The 24,252-nt window shown below is 43.3% G+C and overlaps 1 protein-coding gene across 1 annotated transcript; it reads left to right on the top strand.

Annotated features, from left to right (window-relative positions):
* Positions 1–3,634: 3,634 nt before the first annotated feature.
* Positions 3,635–23,517, top strand: eif4a3 (eukaryotic translation initiation factor 4A3). The gene is made up of 12 exons (XM_078230188.1): positions 3,635–3,881; positions 7,597–7,669; positions 9,462–9,528; positions 9,750–9,812; positions 11,010–11,142; positions 12,360–12,440; positions 13,325–13,466; positions 15,382–15,520; positions 16,777–16,892; positions 16,977–17,084; positions 17,649–17,776; positions 23,182–23,517. The coding sequence occupies exons 1-12, from the start codon at positions 3,737–3,739 to the stop codon at positions 23,196–23,198; spliced, it is 1,212 nt and encodes a 403-aa protein (XP_078086314.1). The 5' UTR covers positions 3,635–3,736; the 3' UTR covers positions 23,199–23,517.
* Positions 23,518–24,252: the final 735 nt, after the last annotated feature.

Raw genomic sequence — 24,252 nt, 5'->3', positions numbered from 1 at the left:
TCTGAACTTACCCTGTCAGAAGCTGGAGCGCCCGAATCGGACCTTTGCGGTCTGTTTCACGCTAAATCTGGATGGGCGAACATGGTGGTAAAGGGGGAAGTGCCAGCTATTCTCTGAGGTACATATTTTCATGAGGATCCTTCTGTTAGCTTTAGACTGAGCAAACCTCCAATTCTTTCTTCAAATTCCCATAACAGTAGACCTCAGCTCAAGCTTGGGTCTCACTACATTTGTGCTTAGTGATTTAAAAGCCAGTATCACCCTGGTTCCTAATGACACTCTTTTTTCTGGCTTTGTACAGACACAGATTGCTTTCTTTCAGTCTAGTCCAACAACTCCTGCCCAGCCCTTACAACCCCTGACAGACCATTTATCTCAGCCTGTTTCCTGGCTGAACTGCTTCTCCCTATGATGGTTACTAAAGATTTATTCTGCTAGCTTCATGCTAGGCATATTTTCCAACCTCTTTTCCCCCCACAAACTCTGTCTCCAAATTGAGTGTGATTCTACCCCTGTTCCACACAGTGTATGATAAAGTTAGCATTTTCTCTGCTTAAGGTGCCATCCTGGCTAATATTTATCTTCTTTGCTCCCTTGACTCTCAGTGAACTGCAAGCTACATAAGACCCAAGCTGCAACTGTCTTTGTTCTCCAACTGAACCTCTTACATATCAAGAGATACAGCCCTAAAACATAATAATCATATAAACTCCATTATTGTAACATTATGAAGGAGTGGGGGGATCAAATTCATAAATATAAATGGAGAGGATTGGCAGGGGGTTTCCAGATAATTGAACACTGACAGATGAAGTATGGCTGCCTATAGTGGGAAAAAGGAGGGAGAGATTCAAAAAAGGTTGGAGTCAAAGGATGAGAGTTTGAGCATGATTTTGTGGGCTACACAAGTTTTCAATAAATGAGAGGATTTAAATATAAAGATGATAGTTCTTAATGTCAAACCTTGGATATAGGGAGGCAATGAAGATGAAGGGTTTGGGCAAGCAAGATTTGGCATGTGTTTGCAGAATTTTAAATCAATTGAAGTTTACGGAAGGTGGAAGACATACACTCACGTGGAAAACATTAGGATGGTCAAATCTGGATGTGACAAAGGCATAAGAGGTTCTTAGCAGCAAAAGGTCTGGGTAGTGGGGGAGACGAGAACCTTTCAGAAGTAATGGAGAGGATGTTCAGCCAGGGTCCAATAGGACACCGAGGTTGTGGACAGTCTGGTTCAACCCAAGTCAATGGTCAGAGAGAAGGCTGGAATCAATGGCAAAGAAGCAGCATTTATGGAAGGGATGAAGACAATGGGTTTGGGCTTCCCAATGCTCATCTGGAGCATTACGGAGTTATGGGTTATGGAGAGAACAGTAAGAAGCCTCAGAACACCAGGTTAAAGCCCAACAGGTTTATTTGGTAGCACAAGCCACAAGCTTTCAGAGCGCTGCTCCTTCATCAGGTGAGTGGGAGTTCTGTTCACAAACAGGGCATATAAAGACACAAACTCAATTTACAAAATAATGGTTGGAATGCGAGTCTTTACAGGTAACCAAGTCTTAAAGGACAGGACAGGCCCTTCAACCGATGCTATGCACTAGATACATCAATGACATTTTCTTCCTTTGGACTCATGGTGAACAATCACTGAAACAACTATATGATGACATCAACAAGTTCCATCCCACCATCAGACTCACCATGGACTACTCTCCGGAATCGGTTGCATTCTTGGACACATGCATTTCCATCAAGGAAGGTCACCTCAGCACTTCACGGTACCGCAAGCCCACGGATAACCTCACGGTGCTCCACTTCTCCAGTTTCCACCCTAAACACGTTAAAGAAACCACCCCCTATGGACAAGCCCTCTGTATACACAGGATCTGCTCAGATGAGGAGGATCGCAACAGACACCTCCAGACGCTGAAAGATGCCCTCATAAGAACAGGATATGGCGCTCGACTCATTGATCGACAGTTCTGATGCGCCACAGCGAAAAACCACACCAACCTCCTCAGAAGACAAACATGGGACACAGCGGACAGAGTACCCTTCGTCGTCCAGTACTTCCCCGGAGCGGAGAAGCTACGACGTCTTCTCCGGAGTCTTCAACATGTCATCAATGAAGACGAACATCTCGCCAAGGCCATCCCCACTTCTTGCCTTCAAACAACCGCACAACCTCAAACAGACCATTGTCCGCAGCAAACTACCCAGCCTTCAGAAGTGACCATGACGCCACACAACCCTGCCACAGCAACCTCTGCAAGACGTGCTGGATCATCAACACGGATGCCATCATCTCACGTGAGAACACCATCCACCAGGTACACGGTACATACTCTTGCAACTCGGCCTATGTTGTCTACCTGATACGCTGTAGGAAAGGATGTCCCGAGGCATGGTACATTGGCGAGCCCATGCAGACACTACAACAACGGATGAATGAACACCGCTCGACAATCACCAGGCAGGAGTGTTCTCTTCCTGTTGGGGAACAGTTCAGCAGTCACGGGCATTCAGCCTCTGATCTTCAGGTCAGTGTTCTCCAAGGTGGCCTTCACGACACACAACGCAGAATCGCTGAGCAGAAGCTGATAGCCAAGTTCCGCACACATGAGGATGGCCTCAACCGGGATCTTGGGTTCATGTCACACTATCTGTAACCCCCACGACTTGCCTGGGGTTGCAAAAGCTCACTAACTGTCCTGGCTTGAGACAATACACATCTCTTTAACCTGTGCTTAACCCTTTCTCCACTCACATTGTCTGTACCTTTAAGACTTGATTACCTGTAAAGACTCGCATTCCAACCATTATTTTGTAAATTGAGTTTGTGTCTTTATATGCCCTGTTTGTGAACAGAACCCCCACTCACCTAATGAAGGAGCAGCGCTCTGAAAGCTTGTGCTACCAATCAAGTCTTGGAGGAGGATCCTCCCCCTTCTCCAATCAGCTTGACTCATGTAGATCAGGCCCAGGACAGGGTGGCTTAGTCACCTGCTCTGTCTTGTCAGCCTGGATCGGAAATGTCTCAACTTGTTGAGACTCTGAATTGGATTTGATTTGATTGAATTGGAAAAGTATATAAAAAATAAACCTGTTGGACTTTAACCTGGTGTTGTGAGACTTCTTACTGTGTTTACCCCAGTCCAACGCCGGCATCTCCACATCATGAAGAGAAGGCAGGAAAGTGGACTTAGTGAGCGTTAGATCAGCCCTGAGCTATTAAGTGGCTGAGAAGGCTGGAAAGGCTGAATGGCCTCCTCCTGTACCTATTCCTTATGGTCTTTGGTCAGTCCAAGATTTGTCCAATATTAGATTTTCCCATATAAAGTCTGACAGCACAGAGATAGTGAGGAGGGTGTCAAGAAAGACGTTAGAGATGTAGAGCTGATGAGATTGAAGATGTAGAGCTGATTGGAAAAAACTTTTAACGCCTCATTTCTATTTGGACGCCAATCTTCAATGGCCGTTGTCAATCAAATGTAAACCACACCCACAATGACGTCACCACGCTGACGCCTGGGACCTGGGTATGGATCATGTGACGACGTCACTTCGGCTAGGTCACGTGGGGAAGGCTGGCGCGTGCGCAGTGACGGAGGTTGGCGCGTGTGACGGAGGTAGGTGCGTGCGCAGTGGCGGAGGCTCACGGTTGGTGTGTGAGCAGTGGCGGAGGTCTACGCGTGCGCAGTGAGGCGGTGAGCGTGTGTCTGGCAGTCCCATCATGGCGAGCTCGGGGAGGAAGCGCATCCTGAAGGAGGAGGATATCTCCAAGGTGGAGTTCGAGACCAGCGAGGAGGTTGATGTTACCCCTACCTTCGACACCATGGGCTTGCGGGAGGACTTACTGCGGGGAATCTACGCGTACGGTGAGTGATGGCGGCCAGGCCTGGCCTGCGGAAGGATCATCGCAGTGTGGCCTCGGATTTGGCCGAGCTGAATGAACACAGGACTCCAGCTCGGGGCCCAGGGCCTGTGTCTGGTGTTGCCTCCTGGGACTTGAGCGCTTCTGTTTTGAAAAATAACCCCAGGCCACAACGCAGCTCCATCTTTTTCTTTAATCTTGATTTGATTTATTATTCTCACATGTATTGGTATACAGTGAAAAGTATTGTTTCTTGTGAGCTATACAGACAAAGCATACCGTTCATAGAGCACATAGGGGAGAAGAAGAGAGTGCAGAATGTAGTGTTACAGTCATTGCTAGGGTTTGAGATAGATCAGCTTAAGTTAAGGTAGGTGCATTCAAAAGTTTGCTGGCAACAGGGAAGAAGCTGTTCTTGAATCATTTGGTATGTGTTTTCAGACTTTTGTATCTTTTGCCAAATGGAAAAAGGTGGAAGAGAGTATGTCCGGGGTGCGTGGGGTCCTTGATTATGCTGGCTGCTTTCCAAGGCAGCAGGAAGGTTAGGTGTCCAAGATCCACAATGGAAGCTGAAACTCACAATCCAGGCTGATACTCCAGTGCATTGTTGATAGGGTGCAACATTGTCACATCTTTCAGATGCAATGTCAGACCGAGGTGAACATAAAAAAACCCAATGGCACTATTTGAGAGTCCTCCCTTGTGTTGTGACTTGCGTTTATTTCAACCACCACACTAAAAAACTGATTTGAGCATTATCTCATTGTCCTCAGACTTTGCTGGGTGTATTTCTTTTTGACCATATAAAAACTATTCCATTGTTTATAAAGCACATTGGGATGTACTGAAGTTATGAAAGGATAAAGAACAATTGCACAATGACAGGTGCATTAGTGCTCCACAAGCTGCAACTGCTTTATCTCCAGACTGAGTGAAGCATCAGCGGGGTCAGCAAGATTACTCCAGCAATCTCTCAAACTAAGTGAAGTATGACCCCCCCACCCCCTGCCTGTGGTGTTAACTTAGATTTTATTTGAGTTATTTCTTACTTTAAATTCAATCATGTTGCATGTGCTCCAACCATCTTCAAATGCACCAGCAAAAGTGACTCACTTTTTGCAAACCCTGGTTTGTTCCTCTCTATCCTGTCTCCTTTCGGCTTTTTTTCTTTACCTCATGTTTGTCTTTCTCTGTGGCATATTTCCTGCTTTGTTTCTGCAGTGCAAAGAATTCTTTTGAAAACTGATGAGAAATTAACTCATTGTGCCATCAGTTCTCAGGCAGTCCCATTTCTGCAACAAAGGACATAGTTTTTATTACAAATTAAAATCGAGTAATTGTCACCAAAGTGTATATGTGTACACTTCAAGTATCAGTGGCTTAGAAAAAGATGTCCTTCTGGTAATGCAACTGACAAAACAAGTGAGATGGGGATCCCTCAAAACCACATTTATGCATATAGGTACCTTTATTGTAATGGGTTAAGGCATCTCCCTGCAATAATTCTGGGTCTACTATAATTAATTTATCTGCCAGGTACTCTTAGAAATGTTCTGAGTTCTAAGCAGGATTACCAGGCCCACTTCCTGTTAATCCTCTTGGATGTTTTTATTCAGATATATGGCTGTAGAAATTGTTGGAGTTCTTAACTCTGCTTTATCTCTCTCCAGTGCCTCCCATCCCATCAATAATAAAAAATATATTCTTCAGACTGTCTTTCCTCTGAGAATTAAGAAAAAACTCCTTGAGTGCAATATTTTAAAATGGTTTATACAGGACATTGTTGTTAACCAAAATGAACAAGTTTAGCACCCGACACAATTATAGCAGGATTTAGGGTTAAATTTACAATGTGGAGCTGGACTCGTTCAGTTAATATTGACTGAGACATGGTCAATCAACTGATCTATGCAATGTAATATTTAATGTAACTGCATAACTAACAGTAGAAATACCCTATGCTCTACTTGTGATTTCTTGTTGGATCTTGATGAAGAGGATGGGAGGATTTTGTGTTGAGCTTAAACACTGACATGGAATTGTTAGGCTGAATGACCCATTTCTAGCTGTAAATACTTTGTGTTTATGAGGCTGTAGCAGCATTAGATGCGGCACTTCTTGCTCTACGGAATGCTTTCTTATTCCATCTTATGAGATGGAACATCTTAAGATGTTGGAAAAAATTATAAGGGATAGGATTTATAGTTATTTGGAGAGTAATGAATTGATAGGTGATAGTCAGCATGGTTTTGTGGCAGGTAGGTCGTGCCTTACTAACCTTATTGAGTTTTTTGAGAAAGTGACCAAGGAGGTGGATGGGGGCAAGGCAGTGGACGTGGTATATATGGATTTTAGTAAGGCGTTTGATAAGGTTCACCATGGTAGGCTTCTGCAGAAAATGCAGATGTATGGGATTGGGGGTGATCTAGGAAATTGGATCAGGAATTGGCTAGCGGATAGGAAACAGAGGGTGGTGGTTGATAGTAAATATTCATCATGGAGTGCGGTTACAAGTGGTGTACCTCAGGGATCTGTTTTGGGGCCACTGCTGTTTGTAATATTTATTAATGATCTGGATGAGGGTATAGTTGGGTGGATTAGCAAATTTGCTGATGACACCAAAGTCGGTGGTGTGGTAGACAGTGAGGAAGGGTGTCGTAGTTTGCAGGAAGACTTAGACAGGTTGCAAAGTTGGGCCGAGAGGTGGCGGATGGAGTTTAATGCGGAGAAGTGTGAGGTAATTCACTTTGGTAGGAATAACAGATGTGTTGAGTATAGGGCTAACGGGAGGACTTTGAATAGTGTGGAGGAGCAGAGGGATCTAGGTGTATGTGTGCATAGATCCCTGAAAGTTGGGAATCAAGTAGATAAGGTTGTTAAGAAGGCATATGGTGTCTTGGCGTTTATTGGTAGGGGGATTGAATTTAGGAGTCGTAGCGTTATGTTGCAACTGTACACAACTCTGGTGCGGCCGCACTTGGAGTACTGTGTGCAGTTCTGGTCCCCACATTACAGGAAGGATGTGGAGGCTTTGGAGAGGGTGCAGAGGAGGTTTACCAGGATGTTGCCTGGTATGGAGGGGAGATCCTATGAGGAGAGGCTGAGGGATTTGGGATTGTTTTCGCTGGAAAGGCGGCGGCTAAGAGGGGATCTTATTGAAACATATAAGATGATTAGAGGTTTAGATAGGGTGGATAGTGATAGCCTTTTTCCTCTGATGGAGAAATCCAGCACGAGGGGGCATGGCTTTAAATTGAGGGGGGGTAGTTATAGAACCGATGTCAGGGGTAGGTTCTTTACCCAGAGGGTGGTGAGGGATTGGAATGCCCTGCCAGCATCAGTAGTAAATGCGCCTAGTTTGGGGGCGTTTAAGAGATCCGTAGATAGGTTCATGGACGAAAAGAAATTGGTTTAGGTTGGAGGGTCACAGTTTTTTTTTAACTGGTCGGTGCAACATCGTGGGCCGAAGGGCCTGTTCTGCGCTGTAATGTTCTATGTTCTATTAAAAAATGTAAAAAAAGCAAATTACTGCGGATACTGGAATCTGAAGTCAAAAGAGAAAATGCATTGACAAAGGGTCATCTGGACCCAACATTTTCTCTCCTTACAGATGTTGCCAGACCTGCTGAGATTTTCCAGCATTTTCTCTTTTGGTTATTAAAAAATGCATCGTTGCGGGTAGATCACAATGGAGCTAATACATGTTTTACTTTATGTAGGCTTTGAAAAACCATCAGCCATTCAACAAAGAGCCATCAAGCAAATAATCAAAGGGAGAGATGTCATTGCTCAGTAAGTTAAGTTTTGTTTCTGACCTTGTATGTTGTTGTAAACTGTTGTTGTCTTAGACAGACCCTCGGAATCAAGGATTACATGGTTCACTCTGGTTCAGTGGGTTCTGAGATAGCTGATAAGTTCAATGCTCGATCTACAGACTGCCACTTGTTTGGCAGATGGTGCTTGTAGGGTTGGCTGGATGAGTTGTTGGCGCTCTCTCTGATGCTTCAATTTGACTGTGTTCCTGAGGAAGGTTCTCGCTTTGTTACATGCTTTCCATTTTGCCAGTCACAAGCCAGAGGCTCCGATGAGTTGGTGGAGATTTATTTTGATTTGATTTATTATTGTCACATGTATTCGAAAAGTACTATTTCTTGCGCTATACAGAGAAATTGTACTGTACATAGAGAAGGAAAGGAGAGAGTGTGGAATGTAGTGTTACAGTCAGAGTTAAGGTGTAGAGAAAGATGAACTTCATATGAGATGGTTCATTCAAAAGTCTGATGGCAGCAGGGAAGAAGCTGTTCTTGAGTCGGTTGGTATGTGACCTCAGATTTTTGTATCTTTTTCCTGACAGAAGAAGGTGGAAGAGAGTATGTCCAGGTTGCGTGGGGTCCTTGATTATGCTAGCTGCTTTTCCAAGGCAGTGGGAAGTGTAGACGGAATCGGTGGATGGGAGGCTGGTTTGAGTGATGGACTGGACTTTGTTCACAACCCTTTGTAGCTTTTTGTGGCCTTGGACAAAGCAGGAGCCATACCAAGCGGTGATAAAACCAGAAAGAATGCTTTCTATGGTACATCTGTAAAAGTTGGCGAGAGTTGTGGCGGATGTGCCAAATTTCCTTAGCCTCCTGAGAAAGTAGAGGCCTTGGTGGGCTTTCTTAACTATAGAGTCGGCATGGAGGGATCAGGACAGGTTGTTTGTGATCTGGACACTTAGAAACATGAAGCTGTCAACCATTTCTACTTCGTCCCCGTTGATGTAGACAGGGGCATGTCCTCCACTATGTTTTCTGAAGTCGATGACTATCTCCTTCGTTTGTTGACATTGAGGGAGAGATTATTGTTGTCGCACCAGTTCACCAGATTCTCTCTCTTTCCTGTACTCCGTCTAGTCGTTGTTTGAGATCCAACCCACTGCGGTGGTGTCATCAGCAAACTTGAAAATTGAGTTGGAGGGGAATTTGGCCACACACTCATAGGTGTATAAGGAGTAGAGTAAGGGGCTGAGGACACTTTGTCATCTTCATCCCAAAAATGTTTCTATTGTCCTGCTGGGAGCGTCCTGCTGAGTTCCGAATAGAGCAGTTGCTTTGGGAGTTGGATATTAGACATGTGAACAGCATGTCCTGCGCAGTGGAATTGATTTGGAGTGATTAGCACCTTGTGGTAAGTGAGCTGACTCGGGGGAGAGAGGCTGTTGAACTGCCTTTCTTGCCACCGGATTTGGAGATTCTTTAAAAGGCACCACTGATTGTACTTCTCCAGTGCTTGAGGTGCCTGCTGCAGTTCGTCCAAATCTCCAAAGCATATGGAGCATAGGGATCATTGTTGCCCAGAAAAACATGACCTTAGCCTTCAGTTTGAGATCCTGGTCTTCAAATACTCTTTTCCTTAATCAACTGAAGGCTGAGCTGACACATTGGAAGTGATTATGAATTTTCGTTGTCTATGCCTTTGTTGACGGAAGCTCCCAATATATGGAAGATCTCCCAACTTTTCAGGATCTCCTTGTTGATCTTAATGGATGGCAGAAGTGTTTTGTTGTGTAAACTATTACTATTTCATACTAATTATTTTTTTCTAGATCCCAATCTGGTACAGGCAAGACAGCAACTTTCTGTGTGTCAGTGCTACAGTGCCTGGACATTCAGGTAAAACTTGTTAACAGATTTTTATGACTTATCCCTGGTAAATTGATTATATTCAGGATCCTATATAAGCAAATGCATAAAGAAGCAAGCTGTCTTGGTGTTGAAGGGAGCATGCTTTATATAGTTCGGTTTAGCATCAGTTCTGAATTAATGAAATGTCCAGTTGACAATCCTCAATAAAATGTAGTTTATATACCTTTTAATACATTTGTTAAATTTAGGTCCGTGAAACCCAGGCTTTAATATTGGCACCAACTCGGGAGCTCGCAGGGCAGATACAGAAGGTAAGAATTAAATGTGCTACACGTCTGCTTTCCATTACTGAAACTGAATGAAAGATGCCATTGAATACACCACTGAAGGATCATTTTCAATTTACATTCTGTGAAAGACACTAACTAGTAATAGGGGTCTTCTATCTTCAAAACTTTGGTAAATATCCTGGAATCACCTGTAACAAAAGTGCTGTTTGATTTATTCAGTTATGAACCAGTGGCTCTAATTGTGACATGAATTGGAGGATTTGATCCCCAATGTTGTTTTTTTAAAACAGAATTTGACATAGTAAAAATGGAATTTAATCTCTTCAATCAGTGGCTCTGGTCATTTTCCCACAGATGTAACAGTATATCTTGTTTCAATCAGTATATCCTTCCTGATATAAAAGCAAGACTGCAGTTATGACCCTATTTGGACTGCTGCGATTTCTATTTCATCATTCTACTAAGTTACAACTTCTCTGATGGTGTACTGACGGAATGCATTGTGTAACTTGGTCGATCCATGGTCATGCTGAGTTAGCTGATTCCAGCCTGGGCAGAAATGGGATATTACAATTGGCATTGATGCCCTGAGTTAATGCCGCAAGAGTAAATCTCTTCTGTTTCTGTCCAGTGGCCCTTTCTGGAAAGTGCTCACATGGAGGACACTGGTTGAGAACTGATGGGTTTCACTGTGGCACCATACATGAACTGAATCCTACCTTCCAGTAGAGTTGAGGAGAGGACTTTAAAACTAAAATGCAAGTTTAATATAGGAAATTTGTTTATCTGGGTCTGAATCGGCTAATCAGTGTCTCATTTTTAACTAGACATCTAAATTAATTGAGTTTTAACATAATAAATTAGTTAATGGTTTATACAATATTATCTCAAGATGTCTCAAAATGCTCTAAAACCAATTAATGACCTCTTTTATTCAAATGTAATCACTATTTAAGGGCAGCATGGTAACCATTTTATGCACAAGGTGATGATGTCCGACCGTTGAATATTGAACAGAATGTGGGGAAAACTGTTTAGCATCTCTCTTGAAGAGTCATAGGATCACTTGTTTCTCATCCGTCTAATTGTAAACTTTATCACAGCAGAATCTACTGAAACTTTGAATAATAGGAGTCTGAAAATATTTAGTTTTCAAAAGGATTGCTGTGCGTTTGGTATTTTATTGCAGTGTCTGAGTGCTTTGTGTTCATTCATCAGGTGCTCCTTGCCCTTGGTGACTACATGAATGTACAATGCCATGCTTGTATTGGAGGCACCAATGTTGGAGAAGACATTCGGAAATTGGACTATGGACAGCATGTAGTTGCTGGTACTCCAGGACGTGTATTTGGTAAGGAACCTGTTCTGTTCTTCATTTTTAAAATTATTATTGAATGTTCAATTTCTCTCTTGACCTCGGGGCAGCACGGTGGCACAATCGTTAGCACTGCTGCCTCACACACAGTGCCAGGGACCCAGGTTTGATTCCTGTCCCGGTTTGGGTCACTGTCTGCGGAGTCTGCACGTTCTCCCTGTATGTGCGTGAGTTTCCTTCGGGTGCTCCGGTTTCCTACCAGAGTCCGAAAGATGTGCTGGTTAGGTGCATTGGCCATGCTAAATTCTCCCTCAGTGTACCCAAACAGGCGCTGCAATGTGGCGACTCATGGATTTTCACAGTAACTTCACTGCAGTGTTAATGTAAGCCTGCTTTTGACACTAATAAATAAACTCTAAATTTTGATTTGTTCGTTCTTTAGTAATTGAATTCATAGAAGTTTACAATGTAGAATTAGACTATTCAGCCCATCAAATTTGTGTTTGAATTGTTGTGTCCTTGTAGTTATTAATGGAGGCAGACTGCAGCACGATATTAATCAGGACACGACACCACCACCGCCCCCACCCCTTCTCCAACTCCGTGCCCCTGCTAACCACCACCACCTGGCACAGCACCAAACCCCCGACACCCAGACTGACGACCATCCCCATTTGCAGGCCTAATCCAACCTCTTTCTCCCCCTTCTCCACCCCTTTCTAGCCACTGACCTTAGACATTTATAGTGTGTCTCACATGTCAGTTTCAATGGGGCCTTTAACTTACCTGCTTACGACAGTTAGTGCCATTTAAAAAAGGGGTGTGTTCTCTAACGCTTCGGCACAGCTGGACTGTGACACTGGGCCTCAAGAACAAGCTAGAATCTCGCCTGGCCTGAGTCGAATAGTCGGGCGAGACAGGCATGGAAGAACGTCTAAGAAGGTAACTGGGCACCGTGGCAGTCCAACACTGATTGCTGCTCCTCACCGTTCATTGTTATCAACTGCGCGCACACACGCACGCACACACCCCCTCCACTCCCCAAAGTGTTTTTAATCATCAATATCTGCCAAAGTCTGAGTGGCGGGATGGAATGTTTTAGTGTAGCTTGTGGTGGATCAGTTGAGGTGAAGGAGGCAGGCCCTGCAGTTAGAGCACATGATTCACATTTTAATTGGTGAACTGTGAGCCATATCTTTGTAGGCTCGCAAACACATGGAAGGTGATCCTGACCACAGTTTCTGTTTTAACAGATATGATCCGAAGACGAAGTTTGAGGACACGTGCCATCAAAATGTTGGTTCTTGATGAAGCAGATGAGATGCTGAACAAAGGTACAAAGGATCGTTCAATTCTGGGGGCAGTTTGCGTAGCTTGTCTTGTATTCCCTCGAGTATAGAAGCCGAAGGATGATCTAATCAAAATATTGAAAAATATAATGGGATTCAATAGAGTAGAGGCAGATCGATTATTTCCTCTGGGCCTTGAAATTAGAACAAGGCCATTAAGGGGCAAGATCAGAATGTCCCTCTTCATATGATGTCTGATGGAGATCTGGAACTGTCTCTCCATGGGTCAGTTGAAAGTTTCAAGACTGAGTGACTGATTTTTCTTGTTGGGTTTGGGTATCATTCAATGCTCCCTCTAACCTTCTGCTGGACGTTGCCTCTTTAAATGTTTTAGCATAGACGCAGTTTTTCAACATATGTCATCTTAACTTGAGTTTCCCATAATATCTTTTTGGGTGACTGTGCAGTTTACAAGGAACACTGGTACCAGGGATATGGAGTAAAGGTGGTTTAGATGTGATTAAGATGCAGAATGTGTAATTAGTTCAAAGAGCTGAATGGCCTATTCCTGATCCTATGCTAATTTCTCTTCAGTAACATTATCCCTTTCTTTACTATATTTTGCAGTAAAGAGGACAGTTATGAAACATGTTTGTTAGTAAGAGAACTGATATCATAACTGTTGCGCCCTCCTTAGTTCCAATAGTGTGTGTTTTTTCTCTGAAAGTGTTTGTTTTAAATGAACATTTTGAAATGTTTATAGTAGAGGATGTCAGGCAGAAAAGACCTACTTATACTTTTAATCTTGAATTTCATTTTGTGTTGAATCATTCTATGAAAGATTAATTGATTTGAAATGTTACCCCAGTCTATGGGATATTTGTATGGTGTGTCTGGCAATATCATTTAACTTTGTCTTCCGACTGCAGGTTTTAAGGAGCAGATCTATGATGTGTACAGATATTTACCCCCAGCCACACAGGTAATTCTGATCAGTGCCACGCTGCCCCATGAAATCCTGGAAATGACCAACAAGTTCATGACTGACCCGATCCGAATCCTTGTCAAACGGTACGTTGTTGTTTCTACATTAGTAAAGGTGCTGTTTTAAGTTGCCTTGGAATCTCATTGGGCTAAGCAGAAGCTTTGCAAATTCAGTACAAACCATTACAATGTGAGGTTCCTCAGTGGGCGGCACAGTGGTTAATATCCTTGCCTCACAGCTCCAGGGACCCAGGTTCAATTCTAGCTTTGGGTAACTATCTGTGGGGAGTTTGCACATTCTCCCCATGTCTGCGTGGGTTTCCTCCGGGTGCTCTGGTTTCCTGCCACAGTCCAAAGATGTGCAGATTCGGTGGATTGGCTATGCTAAATTGCCCCTTAGTGTCCAGATGTATAGGTTAGGGGGATTAGCACGTGGGGTTACAGGATAGGGTGTAGGTGGGATCCTGTTCAAGAGTCAGTGCAGACTTGATGGGCCAAATGGCCCCCTGCACTGTAGGGATTCTATGATTTTTATTGGAATTACAAAAACAGCACTTTGTACCGCCATAGTGAGTGTTAATTTACTATGTGCTGTATAAATTATTCTTACCTAGAAATTACTCTATCCCATTGCCTTTCTTAATTTTTGGAAATTGTAGGAAAATAATTCTGTAAGTTGCAGGTTTTTTTATTCCATAGGGTTTTAAAAATTATTTTGCCCACCATCATGTAGCATTCCCTAACAAGAAGGGTAGGCAAGGCCTTTGCTGTCAGCCTTAAGTGACTATCATGTTTGAATAGAATGTAAATATGTAAGATCAGAGGGTTGTCTGCATATTTTGTGCCCCCTGCTCCTTCTTGGCTGGGCCATTCTCAGCTGTCGACCTGCCCTCATTTGCAGCCTTGCCGCAGCTCCTGACACTGCACCAGGTGACAGCACCTCTTGACAGTACAACACTCCTTCAGTACTGCACTGCAGTAATTTTTGTGCTCAAGTCCTGAAGTGGGATTTAAATCCAGAACCTTCTGACTCGGGTGCGAGCGTGCCACCACCTGAGCCCTGGCTGTCACTTGTATTATAAACTGCTTGTCGTTTAGAACTTCAACTTCCACTTAATATTTTATTTGCGTTCAACTTTTATTTTTTGTCATTTTATTTATTAGTGTCGCAAGTAGGCTTACATTAACACTACACTGAATTTACTGTGAAAATCCCCTAGTTGCTGCACTCCGGAGCCTGTTTGGGTACACTGAGGGAGAATTTAGCATGGCCAATGCACCTAACCAGCACGTCTTTTGGACTGTGGGAGGAATCCGGTGCACCCTGAGGATACCCACACAGGCACGGGGAGAACATGCAGACTCTGCACAAGACAGTGACCCAAGACAGGAATTGAATCCGCGTCCCAGGCACTTTATCCAGAACCCTAAATCTTCAAATTTCAGAAATCGTATCTTGACTAATAATCAAAGACTGTCGTGTTGTCTCACGTCACAGATGGTCACGGCTATTTGCCAATCCCAGTATGGCCCCAGCTGAAACCTGCTGGCCCTGAGCCAATCCACAATCAAACTGTGAACCTTCCTGAACTGTGCAGCTCAGTTGCACACCCACCTGTGCAGTTAAACTACAGCACAATTGGGAGAGCTAAGAAGCAGGTTCCAAGTTCTGTTAAAATCTAGTTCCCATTAGCTTTCTGTGTGCCATCTTCATGTCAGTGTTCAAATGGAAGTCATACAGACTGGCATAAAAGTAAGATTTTTATATGTCTATATATATATATAAAAAACATAGTTAATATGTTTATATATCTAGAACTAACTAAAAGAAGAATTAATGTCCTGTTTCTGCAAGGTTTTACATTGGGAGCTAAAGAACAAACCAACTGCAGTGCCAGGGATGGAACTGCAGCCTGTCGGGTTTAAAAGCATAATCCTGCAGCTTCATGTTGATGTGCACAAGGTTTTTTTAATATAATAGTTAATGCTATTGTGTTTACAGTGATGAGTTGACCTTGGAAGGAATCAAACAATTCTTTGTAGCAGTTGAAAGGGAGGAGTGGAAGTTCGACACGTTGTGTGACTTGTATGACACGCTGACCATTACTCAAGCTGTTATTTTCTGCAATACAAAGCGGAAGGTACAGAAAACATTCCTTATCTACCCCTCATCTAAATTTGTAGAATAGAAATTGTATTAAAATGCAGCTTGAGTTGACAATCAATTTTTTTTACAGGGAAAACCAACATTAGAAGTACATTGTAAATGTACTGATTTTGACATACATATCGTTACGGGTTCCAATAGCAAGTTTTAAATTGTGCAACTTTTCGTGATTCTTTTATGAACTCTAAATATAAAATATGTGTTTAAGCCAATGTTAGTAGAAGATGACATTGGAAAATAAAACCAGAAGTGCAGTGATAACGTGTGAGTGGTTGAAATCTTTAGCATAAAAGTAAGGTTCTAGACCAGTGATTAAGATGACTGGCTTTTATATTAGATTTTCTTAGGGAAAGAGGCAGTTTGTATAATGGGGGGAGAAAAATTAACTACAATTTCCACATCGATTGGTATTGACAGCGAGCTGTAGGGTTCCTGTGTGTGCGTGCGTGCTCGCTCGCATCCACCTGTCCCAGCGTGGGTCAGCGCCAACGTCTCGTCACTGGCTACGGCTGCTTCTATAACTACACGTCACAAAGACTTGGAAGGATACATACAATAAGACATGGATGCATCAACAACCGTTTTACTATTTTTAGACCTGCACTGCAATCGACAGGTCAAGAAGAATTAAGGGGTGCAGATAAAAAACAGAGTTGAGTGTGGGTCCTTCTGAATTTTATTGACAGGTTTCACACAAAACAAGTGTTGGAGTTCCTGTGGGCATTGCTTTCACTCCCTCTAAATGAAAAGTTCTGTTCTACCATTTAGTTTTGTTCATTTCAGATGCTGAACAAAGTGGATTTAAAAAAAATTAAAAATGGTACAACATAACAACTGTCCTTAAAGGGGAAATGAGCAGCATATAGCTTTCAATGTGGCGGCACAGCAGTTAGCACTGCTGCCTCACAGCTCCAGGGACCTGGTTTTGATTCCCAGTTTGGGTCACTGTGCGGAGTTTCCACATTCTCCCCGAGTCTGCATAGGTTTCCTCTGGGTGCCCCTGTTTCCTCCCACACTCCAAAGATGTGTAGGTTAGGTTGATTGGCTATGCTAAATTGCCCCTTAGTGTCCTGGGATGCGTAGCTTAGAGGGATTAGCGGGGTAAATATATGGGGTGACGGGGATAGAGCCTAATTGGGATTGTTGTTGGTGCAGACGCGATGGGCCGAATGGCCTCCTTCTGCACTGTAGAGTTTCTATGATTTCAGTGTTAGTCTTTCTTTACCGCAGGTGGACTGGCTCACTGAAAAAATGCGAGAAGCTAACTTCACAGTGTCATCAATGCATGGTGACATGCCGCAAAAGGAGAGGGAATCCATCATGAAGGAATTCCGTTCCGGTGCAAGGTGAGAGGTGTTTGAAAACTGGGCGTCACTGATTATTTCAGATGGTGGTGTTCGAAAGGTAACTGCTTCCTGTTTGCTTTACAGTCGAGTGCTTATTTCTACAGACGTTTGGGCGCGAGGATTGGATGTCCCTCAAGTCTCGCTGATCATAAACTATGATTTGCCAAATAACAGAGAGTTGTATATCCACAGGTAAGCTTGGCATATTTTTCTTATCGGACTTAATTTCATAATGGATGCTTTTTTTTGAGACTAAAGAACTGATTTTCTCGGTCTGTGCTCCCTCTTTGTGCTTTGGTTTCAGTCTGTTTCCTAATAGATGTTATTCTGCTATCTACCTTGCTGATATCGTGCAATTCAATGTATCTCCTATGTCACCCTATTCATTGTGTAGTATGGAACGTCTGGGACTAACACCAATTTATGGTAATTGGGAGAATAAACTGTAAAAATGTAAGAAAGGCAAACTCAGGTTAAGTGTAATTTGCAAATGTCATATGTGAAGAAGCAATTGGAATATAAAGGAGGGTTAACTAATATTTTACCTTGTTTCTGGACACATCTTCAAAACAATCAACTAGTAAATTCTAATCCAAGAGAAAGTGTCTTCAGGAAATGGTTGCGGGTAATGGGGTGAACTATTTTTATTTTGGGTGCTGTGTTAGTTCTCTGTTAGCTGCTATCTGCTGAAGCTGTTAACCTTTCACTCCAGTAAATCCTGTATTGGATGTTGACGTGTTTTGTATTGATTTTCAGGATTGGTCGATCAGGCCGATATGGCCGGAAAGGTGTGGCTATCAACTTTGTTAAGAACGATGACATTCGTATACTGCGAGATATTGAACAGTACTACTCCACACAGATTGATGAAATGCCAATGAACGGTGAGTTCAAATTATAGCATCCTCTGATCTAGCTGGGTATTCTTTCAACAGATGGCTGAGGCTGTGACAATCTAATGTCATCTTTACTGATCAATTGAACAGAATTGGCCCAGATTAGATGCAATAGCAATTTGTGAACACAGTTCCTTGTACTTTAGATTCTTGTCATGGAGTCTGCTGGTGCCAACAATAAACTTAGAACCATTAGCTTGAACTACAGTCCCTTCCACTTAAAAAGGGCATGTTTTGTGCTGCTGACCATTTGCATTAATTTAACATGAATAAGGTTGGTGGTTATAGTATATACTAACTTTACTTCCTGTGCTTACTCACTAATTTGATACAGTGCACTTGAATGGAAGAATTATCTATGTACTCTGTATTTAAGACCTTCTAATCCCCTCTAAATGATATAAGGTTAATAGTACTAAAGCATTGATTGTATAAATACAGCTGCAGGCAGAATGCTGCTGGAAACAAATAGGGGAAAGATACTACACAGAAGAAACATTTTTGTTACGTAATAGATAATATAGTAATAGTGCTATCCCATTATACCAGTCATTGCTTAGAGCAGGCAAATCACTTTTGCGTGAATGCCCCAACTTCCTTATGCTCCTGTAAGTATGGGGACTGTAATTGTACTCAAACAGACTGTTACTGTTGATTTACTAGTATCATTTCACAATATCTTTGATAAATAAAGTTGTCCTTGTTTTACTATATATACTGTTGACACTCCAAGCTTACATCCACACAGTTTATAGCGGAATCCTCTTCTCTATTCTTTCCCAACCTCATTCCATGTTATAAGTAGAATGTTGAATTATGCTGCAATTCTGTCTGTTTCTTGAATGTTACTCTTGCCTACGCCCTCCTGAAGGTGGCAAATCACACTCAGTTAATTTTCCAACATGTGCTGCTTGGTACCAACAACCATTCTCCACGTGAACTCAGTATCAAATGCCAGAATCCATCACAGCTGAGCATTTGGCACCAAAGAACAAAAATTACAGCACAGGAACAGGCCCTTTGGCCCTCCAAGCCTGCACTGACCATGCTGTCCGACTTAACTAAAATTCCCTATCCTTCCGGGGGCTGTATCCCTCTATTTCCATTCTATTCATGTACTTGTCAAGACCCGTATCCGCTTCCACTACCTCCCCCGGCAACGAGTTCCAGGCACCCACTACTCTCTGTGTAAAAAACATCTGCCTCGTACATCTCCTTTAAACCTTGCCTCTCGCACCTTAAACAGATGCCCCCTCGTAATTGACTCTTCCACCCTGGGAAAAAGCTTCTGATTATCCACTCTGTCCATGCCTCTCATAATCTTGTAGACTTCTATCAGGTCTCCCCTCAACCTCCGTCGCTCCAGTGAGAACAAACCAAGTTTCTCCAACCTCTCCTCCTAGCTAATGCCCTCCATACCAGGCAACATCCTGGTAAATCTTTTCTGTACCCTCTCCAAAGCCTCCACATCCTTCTGGTAGTGTGGCGACCAGAATTGAACACTATATTCCAAGTGCGGCCGAACTAAGGTTCTATAAAGCTGCAACATGACTTGCCAATTTTTAAACTCAATACCCCGGCTGATGAAGGCAGGCAAGCATGCCGAATGCCTTCTTGACTACCTTCTCCACCTGTGTTGCCACTTTTCAGTGACCTGTGCACCTGTACACCCAGATCGCTTTGCCTATCAATACTCTTAAGGGTTCTGCCATTTACTGTATATTTCCTATCTGTATTAGACCTTCCAAAATGCATTACCTCACATTTGTCCGGATTAAACTCCATCTGCCATCTATCCGCCCAAGTCTCCAACTGATCTATATCCTGCTGTATCCTCTGATGGTCCTCATTGCTATCCGCAAATCCACCAACCTTTGTGTCGTCCGCAAACTTACTAATCAATCCAGTTACATTTTCCTCCAAATCATTTATATGTATTACAAACAGCAAAGGTCCCAGCACTGATCCCTGAGGAACACCACTTGTCACAGCCCTCCATTCAGAAACACACCCTTTCACTGCTACCCTCTGTCTTCTTTGACCGAGCCAGTTTTGTATCCACCTCTGATCCCATGCAACTTCACCTTCTGCACCAGTCTGCCATGAGGGACCTTGTCAAAGGCCTTACTGAAATCCATGTAGACAACATCTACCCTCATCAATCATCTTGGTCCACTTCCTCGAAAAACTCGATCAAGTTCGTGAGACACAACCTCCCCTTCACAAAACCATGTTGCCTCTCACTAATACGTCCACTTATTCCCAAGTGGGAATAAATTCTGTCTAAGAATCCTCTCCAATAATTTCCCTACCACAGATGTAAGGCTCACCAGCCTGTAATTACCTGGATTATTCTTGCTACCCTTCTTAAACAAAGGAACAACATTGGCTATTCTCCAATCCGCTGGGACCCTCCCCTGTAGCCAGTGAGGATACAAAGATTTCTCTCAAGGCCCCAGCAATTTCCTCCCTTGCCTCTCTCAGTATTCTGGGGCATATCCCATCAGGCCCTGGGACTTGCCTACCTTAATGTTTCTCAAGAACCCCAATACCACCACCTTTTTGATCTCAACATGACTCAAACTATCTACACATCCTTTCCCAGACTCATCATCCACCAAGTCCTTCTCTTTGGTGAATACTGACGCAAAGTACTCATTTAATACCTCGCCCATTTCCTCAGGCTCCACGCATAGATTCCCTCCCTTGTCCTTGAGTGGGCCAACCCTCTCCCTGGATACCCTCTTGCTCTTTATATATGTGTAAAAAACCTTGGGATTTTCCTTAATCCTGCTGGCCAATGCTTTTTCATGACCTCTTTTAGCCCTTCTTACTCCTTGCTTAAGTTTCTTTCTACTTTCCTTGTATTCCACACTTGCTTCATGTGTTCCCAGCCTCCTAGCTTTGACAAATGCTTCCTTTTTCTCTTTGACTAGGCTCACAATATCTCTCGTTATCCAAGGTTCCCAAAATTTGCCATACTTATCCTTCATCCTTACAAGAATGTGCCAGTCCTGAATCCCTCTCAACTTACCTTGAAAGCCTCCCACATGCCAGATGTTGATTTGCCCTCAAACATCTGCCCCCAATCTATATTCTTCAGTTCCTGCCTAATATTGTTGTAATTAGCCTTCCCCCAATTTAGCACCTTAACTTGAGGACTACACTTATCTTTATCCATCAGTATCTCAAAGCTTACTGAACTGTGGTCACTGTTCCCGAACTGCTCCCCTACTGAAACATCGATCACCTGGCCGGGCTCATTCCCCAATACCAGGTCCAGTATGGCCCCTTCCCTAGTTGGACTACCTACATATTGTTTCAAGAAGCCCTCCTGAATGCTCCTTACAAACTTTGCCCCATCCACGCCGTTAGCGCTAAATGAATCCCAGTCAATATAGGGGAAATTAAAATCTCCCACCACAACAACCCTGTTACTTTTACACCTTGCCAAAATCTGCCCACATATCTGTTCCTCAATCTCCTGCTGGCAGTTGGGTGGCCTATAGTAAACCCCCAATATTGTGACTACACCGTTCCTATTCCTGACCTCTACCCATTTTGCCTCGCTGTATGAGCCCTCCGAGGTGTCCTCCCGCAGTACAGCTGTGATATTCTCCTTAACCAGTAGTGCAACTCCTCCATCCCTTTTACATCTCCCTCTATCCCGCCTGAAACATCTGTATCCTGGAATGTTAAGCTGCCAATCCTGTCCTTCCCTTAACCAAGTCTCTGTAATGGCAACAACATCGTAGTTCCTAGTACTAATCCAAGCTCTAAGTTCATCTGCCTTACCTGTTACACTTCTTGCATTGAAACAAATGCACTTCAGTCCACCAGATCCTCTGATTAGCAATCCCACCCTGCCTGCTGTTTCTCTGAGTCTTACGGCCCTACTCTCTGGTTCCCCTTCAGCTAATTCACCTTTGCTTTGGTTCCCACCCCCCTGCCAACCCAGTTTAAATCCTCTAGTGTGACACTAACAAACCTTCCGGCCAGAATATTTATGCCCTTCCAGTTTAGATGCAACCCGTCCTCCTTGTACAGGTCCCATCTGCCCCGGAAGAGACCCCAATGGTCCAGATATCTGAAACCCTCCCTCCTACACCAGCTGTTTAGCCACGTGTTTTTTTTTATACTTTTCCAATTCAATCAAATCAAATCCAATTCAGAGTCTCAACAAGTTGAGACATTTCAGATCCAGGCTGACAAGACAGGGCGAGCGACCAAACCACCCTGTCCTGGGCCTGATCTACATGAGCCAAGCTGATTGGAGAAGGGGGAGGTTCCTCCTCCAAGACTTGAGCTCATTTGCATCTTAGCCAAAAGGCCGAGATGCCGCTTTTAAAAATTGCTTCATATGAAACGTATGAAGCCTCAGCGTAACCCAATGACCTCGACCAAGTGCGGCCGGCAATGGGGTGCCAACCATACACTTGATCTTAGCCAAAAGGCCAAGAAGCGCTGCACTATCTTCCTAGTCCTAGCCTCACTAGCACGTGGCACAGGGAGTAATCCTGAGATTACAACCCTAGAGGTCCTGCTTTTTAACTTTCTACCTAACTCCCTAAACTGCTGCTGCAGGACCTCATCACTCTTCCTGCCTATGTCATTAGTACCAATATGTACCACGACCTCTGGCTGTTCTCCCTCTCCCTTCAGAAAGCTTTCTGTCCGTTCAGAGACATCCTGGACCCTGGCACCAGGGAGGCAACAAACCATCCTGGAGTCTCTTTCACGTCCACAGAAACGCCTATCTGCACCCCTAACTATAGTGTCCCCTATAACTATTGCTCTAGTGTTCTTTGTCCCTCCCTGCTTAACAACAGAGCCAGCTGTGGTGCCACTGCTTTGGCTGCTGCTGCTGGTATCCCCTGATGGCCCATCTTCCCCAACAGTATACAAAACAGTATACTTGTTAGAGAGGGGGATGACCACAGGGGCAGTGTGCATGCTCAGTTTTGTAAGGCGTTGCTGCATAGTGCTCAGGAACAAAGCCCTGGGTGATGGATCATATCAGATCCAATTGTAAACAATACCATCCAGAAAACAAATGGCAGTTTCATGGTCCTGTGACTCCACGAATCATAGAATCCTACAGTGCAGAAGGAGGCCATTCGGCCCATCGAGTCTGCACCGACCAATCCCACCCAGGCCCCACCCCCATAACCCCAAACATTTACCCCAGCCAGTCCCCCTAAATATTGGGGAAGTTAATTAATTGAAGGTCATAAGGCAGTATCTCCCATTCATTTTTCCTTAACATAATTTTTGGAAGCACTAAGTGCTCACACAGCAGGTTGCCTTGTATGTTCTGCATGCATGTAATTTAAATTTTGTAGATGTTTAACATACTTCAAATGTTAATTTTGTTTCATTGTTTTGTTGCCTAGTTGCTGACCTTATTTAAAGGAAATGAACGACCAGAGGACCTGGATGGACAGTGGAATATATTTCTTTGGTTGAAAGTGTAACACTTAACATTGTACAAGGACTCTGCAGATACCCTAGCTTTCTGTTTGTAGAATTTGGATCGTATTTTCAGTAGCACCTGGTTTTGTAAACCAATGTTATTGCTTTCTTTTGTACACAACGATTACTGGCTTTTTTGTTTGCGAATATTAAATGATACATAATTTTAATGTTGGTACTTAAAACGGTGGTTTTAATGAAATGCGATGTATGGATACTATTCATCTTCATTAAAGTTTGATATTAATGTCCTTTAATGTTGGTGTATAATCCCATTCTTTTTAATGTTTATAGAGATAAAGGCACCAAGTCTTGTGTTCCCATTTAAGAGGGTCTACAACTGGCTGTTGCCTTGTCATTTCAGAGGTGTTGATATGAGAAGAGAGGCGCATATGAACAGTGATCTTAATTTCTAGCTTGTCAGGAAACTCCAGGAAAAAGGAATTTTAAAGAAATATTATTCATGGATAGATATCACTTCTATGACTAACATTTTTTTCTTGAGGATTTCTCATTTTGTTTGGACTTGTCACAGCTGTCATCTCACATTCCCACTGTGTTTAAGTCTTTCACCACTACATCTTTCCATCTTAGGCCTTCCTCTTCCTCCTTCCCGGAAATCCCATGCTCCTTTCTTGTCTCAACACAATTTCCCCCACTCTGCGCAACAGTTGCCATACCATTTCAATATCTTCTTGGCTGTTTTATTCCACGTTTCCTCAATCTCTCCCTCACACCAGTACTGGCTCCTGATCTTGTCCTTTCTCATTATTCCACACTTAAAGCCAACATGATTGCCATCCCATATGCTATGATTGTTTGATGCAACTGCGTGGCTTGCCAGTCAGTTAAGATCCTATTGTTGTGGGGCTTGGAGTCACATACAGGCATAGACATGTAATGGTGACCATTCAAGCACATTAGTGAACCAATTGAGGTTTTATGACTATCCGATAGTTCTGTGCTGATTATTAAATACATACCATAATTTT

Source organism: Mustelus asterias, chromosome 15 (assembly GCF_964213995.1).
Source record: "Mustelus asterias chromosome 15, sMusAst1.hap1.1, whole genome shotgun sequence".
NCBI lineage: Eukaryota > Metazoa > Chordata > Chondrichthyes > Carcharhiniformes > Triakidae > Mustelus > Mustelus asterias.
Note: the sequence above shows the minus strand (reverse complement) of the source record. Positions and strands in the feature narration are given on the sequence as shown.